The 5,315-nt window shown below is 45.8% G+C and overlaps 1 protein-coding gene across 1 annotated transcript in view; it reads right to left on the minus strand.

Moving 5' to 3' along the window:
* Positions 1-5,315, minus strand: part of SIN3A (SIN3 transcription regulator family member A) — a 63,828-nt gene that overhangs the window by 11,319 nt on the left and 47,194 nt on the right. Inside the window, exons 13-15 of the mRNA XM_004712048.2 lie at positions 4,391-4,574; positions 2,791-3,364; positions 505-674 (exon numbers count right to left, since the gene is read on the minus strand). Of these exons, the coding sequence (XP_004712105.1) occupies positions 505-674; positions 2,791-3,364; positions 4,391-4,574 (928 nt within the window). The remainder of the gene's footprint in view (positions 1-504; positions 675-2,790; positions 3,365-4,390; positions 4,575-5,315) is intronic.

The raw sequence follows: 5,315 nt of genomic DNA on the forward strand, positions 1-5,315 counted from the left end.
GCACAAACTCGCAGGGTGCCACGGGAACAGAGCTCAAAACCTAATTCAGAGGACACTGCTGGGAGGTGAGGTGTAAAACCCTTCCTGTGAGAGATCTCCAATTTCCAAATGAGAACAGTACGTGGAGCTGTCAACACCTGTGGACGAAGAAATGTTACACACTTGCCCCAGCTCAGTCTCTTCCCGAACACAGTAAGGGCAGGCAGCCAGGGCCTTTTCTAGGCAGACAACAACAAAAGGGCAAACACTGAGTCTGAGGTAGGTTCAGAACACTGTGAGGACGTACTAAGTTAAAAAAAAAAAAAAGACAATCATTATATTAACGCCAGCCCATTATGTGGCTGAAATACTCTTCATTTTTTAACACAGAGAACCAGTTATCTATAAGCCACCCCACCTCAATAGTCACAGACATTTGTGCATGGAAAAACAGCAATTTTGCCCTTTCTCTCTGCTGGCTCCAACGGTTTCCAATTCCCCCAGCCCCGGCCTCTCCCCCCTCACCTGTCTGACAATGCTCTGGATCAGCTTGTCCATGGTAAAGGCAATGTAGGCATGAATGGTGAACATCTCTCTCAACGAATCTTCATACTGCGAGGAGTCGATGTTGCCATCCAGTAGGCTCCGCACCATGTCCAGGAAAGCTGGATAATAATCTTCTACCTCAACATCCACTGTGGGAGAGAGGGGATAGGTGACGCTCACCGATTTTGAAAAAGAGGGGACAAGGGTAGGGTGACACTCACAGCCGGCCTAGCATCAGATAACACACCCACTGGACATTCAAGCCATGTCCACTCCATCCGCTGCACACAGAGATGAACTCTGACAGATGGCTCTCTCTAACCGCCAGCTCTGTCCATCACAGGAGAGCGACACCGCGTCTGCCGGCAGCTTATACCATTGCAGCTGACCGTGCTCCTGGCCCCTCTCCTGGAGCACTGCAGGGGCTCTGCGTGGAAGAAGAGCAAAGCCATCTGGGAAGAAGGTTGCCCTTCAGAGTTGCTAGCTCCCCATGCCTCACAAAAGCTCGCCACATATGGGTTGCAAGCTCAGTTATGCTACTGCTGTGTCAAGTACAGATAAGAAGGGGCAGGCAGACACACTGTGACAGGAGGAAATTTCTTGGAAAGAGAAAAAACAGGAGGGCAAATTAAAGCCTCGATCAATAATACAGTCATCTGCATTGGTCAAACTCCTGTTGAAAAATGGATTCCCCACCCCCAAATATAAAGAAAAAGAAAAAATGGATCCCCAACGTTGTACTTCTCAAATAGCATGACATGACCTATATTTGCCGCACATGCTATTGACTCATCCCCCAACAGGCAGCTAGAATGAATCTTACTAGCAGTTGTTAAACAAGACATTGGGCACCAAGTGGTGACTGGAACTGGTCTTTGGTTTACTTTTAAAACCCAAGACCCATTTATGTATAAAGTTCACAAGCAGGAAAAAAAGCAGGCAAATCCAATCTCTTCTGTCTTGGAAATCCTAAGAGTGGTTGGTTACCTTTAGAGCATTAGGGGCCCAGAGGGGACAGGGGAGGGGTGGAGCTACGGGGGGCCATGATGTGTCCTTTCTGAACCCCAGTGCTGGTTACCTAGGTGTGTTCACTAAGTTGTATAGATTCTAATTTGTATTACTATTTTTTGTATACGTATCACATACTTCAGCAAAAAGTATACTACAAAAACTACAGACAACTCTTCTTTGTGGACCAACGAATAAACCTATTAGTGTTGGTCCAAGAGAAAGGAGGAGTTCCGCTTAACAGCCCAGTCCCTGCAGCTGCAGTGTTACGGACTCATTAAAGACCGGTCTAGCAGGGCAGTTACTGTGCAAAACACATGGCTGCCGTGACCAGGCCACAGCAGAGGCACGGGCCTCCGAAAGCCAGGAAGCGACCTTGAGCCAGAATAAAGCAGAGGCCAAACCACAGGCTGCACAGGAGTATGACGTAAGCCCGAGGCTCATTTAAGACCAAAGTTTTAAGGCCACACTTTTAAACAAATACTCGCATCGCATTGTGTTCCCTTGACCCCACCCCCACAAACCGAACACTCTTCTCACATTAGTTTCCACTGCACGTTCCATGCAAAAATATGCTAAATTTTAAACCAGGTTAAGTCAGTGGTCAAGTGAGGATTAGGCTGTTACAATTATTTCTAACTTCTACCCAGGTAGATGAAATGATCATCCTGAGGCCCAGAAATAATACAAATGACAACTTGTCAAATTAATTCCCAGGGTTGTATAGGCAGCCAGCTAGCCCCCCCACAGGCATCCTACATGAGCTTCACTTTAAAGAATTCCCTGGCTTTCTCCTCTAGAGCCCAGGATAAAGAGTTCTGGATCGCCTCTTGAATTCCAACGTTCCTTCCATCATGATGTCAATCAGGAAAAAGTCCGAACCCCTCTGGGTAAAGAAGTCCTGAGCAAACGTTCCCGACACAATTCACACCTGTCCTAAGCATAAACACACCAGGAATTTCTCTTCTCCCACGGAGTGAACTAACAAACACTTCAGCCCACCCTTCGCTGTCATTTGAAACACCACAAGAACGCAGAGGTGCCACTGGGGAAACTGACAGCAACTGGTGTCTGCCTCCCCGGTGTTCACAGTGCTAAGCCCCATGACCGTGACTCGTGCACCATGCAAGGTGCTCTGCGTATTTTCTGTAGCTCTGCCAACTCCCCGGCACCTCCAAGTCACTGCTCTAGGATCTCTGCCCCATGCCACCAGGGAGCAGCCCCAAGTCTAACTAGGCCCTCAGCCCCGGCACTCACTAGGTTCTTTGAGACGCAGCTGGATGGCAGGGCTGTCACTCTTGTCTCGCCTGACCCCCGGCATGTCATGCTCCCATACTCTCTCGCGGTTTTCCTCTTCAATTTGCCGTTCAGCTTGGGAACAAATCCGCATCAACCTCAAGCAGAGAATCTGGTGCAGTCGCATAAAAATATACCAGTTGTTATTGACATAGAAGAGGTTGTAGACTTCATCCATCCCTTTTAATTTCTGAGCTGCAGTGTTACTAAACAGCAGCTTGGACTTAGGGGGGCTGCCCCCAACACCATTGTGCTTCTTAGCCGCCCCAGTGGCTTCATCCACATCCATCTCTTCCTCTTCCTCTTCCTCCACATCGGAGAGATCCCCCCTTTGAGCAAAGAGCAGATCTGGAATGAAGTGGTGCATGATTTGCTTGATTTTGTATTTGTCCTCCTTTTGAATGCCTGTCTGCCTCTTCACATGGTGGATAATCAAAGCAGCAGCATCCTCCAAGATTTGTTTGTCTTCATAGACAAGCGAGAGGTGGGGGCCGACGGGGACACCAGCATTCTCTTCCGTAGCCTGCTCTTGCCTCTGGCGGGAGACAGACATAGAAACACACACATACACACAGTGTATTACACAATATGTTTAGAGCAAACCAGACAGGCCTGAGTGGCTACCCCAGGAGTACACTCCCCATTACCAGCCAGAATAGCCTTTTCAATCAAAACCAAAACCAAGACCAGACCTTAGTAAATTTGGTGCCTTTTCTGTTAACACAATGGTAATGTGGGAGATATGATTTGACGCCTACAGGATGCCCAAACACCAACAGGTGCTGGACTTTGGTTTTTGGTATAGGTCCCAAAACTTCTTTGGCTAACCACATCTCTTTCAAGGAAAAAACCCAGCAAACTTGTATGATAGCTCATACACCAGGATTAACTGTAGCAACCTGCTTTTGCAGCCCCTTAATTCACTCCAGCAACCCCCAGGGGTGTATTGCTCATTTTGGAGTAACACTGGCTTATAGGAATATTGGGACCGCCTTTTAAAATTTTGGATTAGTATTTTATAAAGGACAGCACACGAGGTCTAAGACAACTTGGAATACTTCTACGGCTGAGTGTGTGGGGCGACAGATATTACAAAATGGATATAAGACAGAGGTGATTATATAAAGGTGTGGCAACTTTCAGAGGGAGAGAGTTGTGAGAGAGAGAGAGAGAGAGAGAGAGAAAACTCCTGGACTTCTGGGCATTCTCGATCGTTTCTATCCATCCTCGAAGACTGCAAGTTCACAATAAATAATTGAGTTTAGGAAATTGATGTTAAGTTTATAAGTGGTGGGAAGCTGGAATAATATATACAAATATAAAGTACTGCTCAGTGGAATTAAATCTGAGGCAGGTGTGACCTAAACCTTGATGATAAATTAGACTGGTGAAGCAGCTCAGGTACACAAGACATGGTAGGATCAGGTACAGAACAGGCTATGACCGTTAAGCAAGAGGCAACAGATCTTGAAGAATCTCATTTTCATATGACCACACCAATTCCCTCAAATCAAAGCTATGCTGAACATAAAGATGGCAGTGTTCTTAAGCCCCAGCTCACCTCATCATAAATACTCTCGATCTCGTTCAGTAAGCTCTTAGACCTCAGGACCTTGGTGTCGTTCTGTTTGAAGTTGATGCCCTGGTGGTCCAGAGACTTCAAGTAGTATTTCTCATTTTGCTCTCTCCACACTTTGTTAAAGCCTCTCTGAGCTTCCCGCCATTCTTCCTCCTTCATCTTCAACCTAGTAGGGCGAGGAGGGCAATAGACATCACAGGCAGTCTAACAGTTTAGAAGTAAGAGATATGGCAGGTTGACTTTACAAATATTTTCAAAAGTCAGAAGATAGATGAGGCTAGTCAAAAATATCAGTCACTTGGAATAAAGGTTATCAAAGCAATCTTTTTTTTTTTTTATCAAAGCAATCTTGAAGAAGCTCTCTGCCTCCTGGAAGCCCAGCAGAGTCCTGCTGTTGAGAGCACTGCTTTAGGAGGAAGGTTTCTTTCCGTAAGGACAGTCTCAACCCTGCCATGGGCTGTGATGCTACCACAGCTTCAGCACCTTCTGTAGTGTGGTGCCTGCCCTGGTGAAGTGGATTCTCAATAAACACATGTGTGGTTTTTATAACCGAGACTTTAGTTTTCATGTTCCCGCAACTTTTCCTCTTGTGGCAGGTGCTAGGCTTAGTGGACGAAAAACTTTTTTACTGCTGACCACTGTTCTTATTCACTAAAATGAAATCAATTGTTCTCAAGCTGTTAAAAAAAAAAAGACAATCTTGAACTTTTACTTGAACAAAACTATTCGTTCAGAACAAGGAATAGAAAAATGTTCTAAAATTGGCTGTGGTATTGGTCAGCCCTTGTTGATATGATTCAATTATTGAACTGTATGATATGTGAATAAAGTGTCAATAAAACTGTGAAAAACAAAACTACTCAATGAGGACTTCTGTGGGGAAGTAATTTGTCCCAAAGCCAGAAAT

This window comes from Echinops telfairi, unplaced genomic scaffold, assembly GCF_000313985.2.
Source record: "Echinops telfairi isolate 266 unplaced genomic scaffold, ASM31398v2 ScPeMD7_7475;HRSCAF=8513, whole genome shotgun sequence".
NCBI lineage: Eukaryota > Metazoa > Chordata > Mammalia > Afrosoricida > Tenrecidae > Echinops > Echinops telfairi.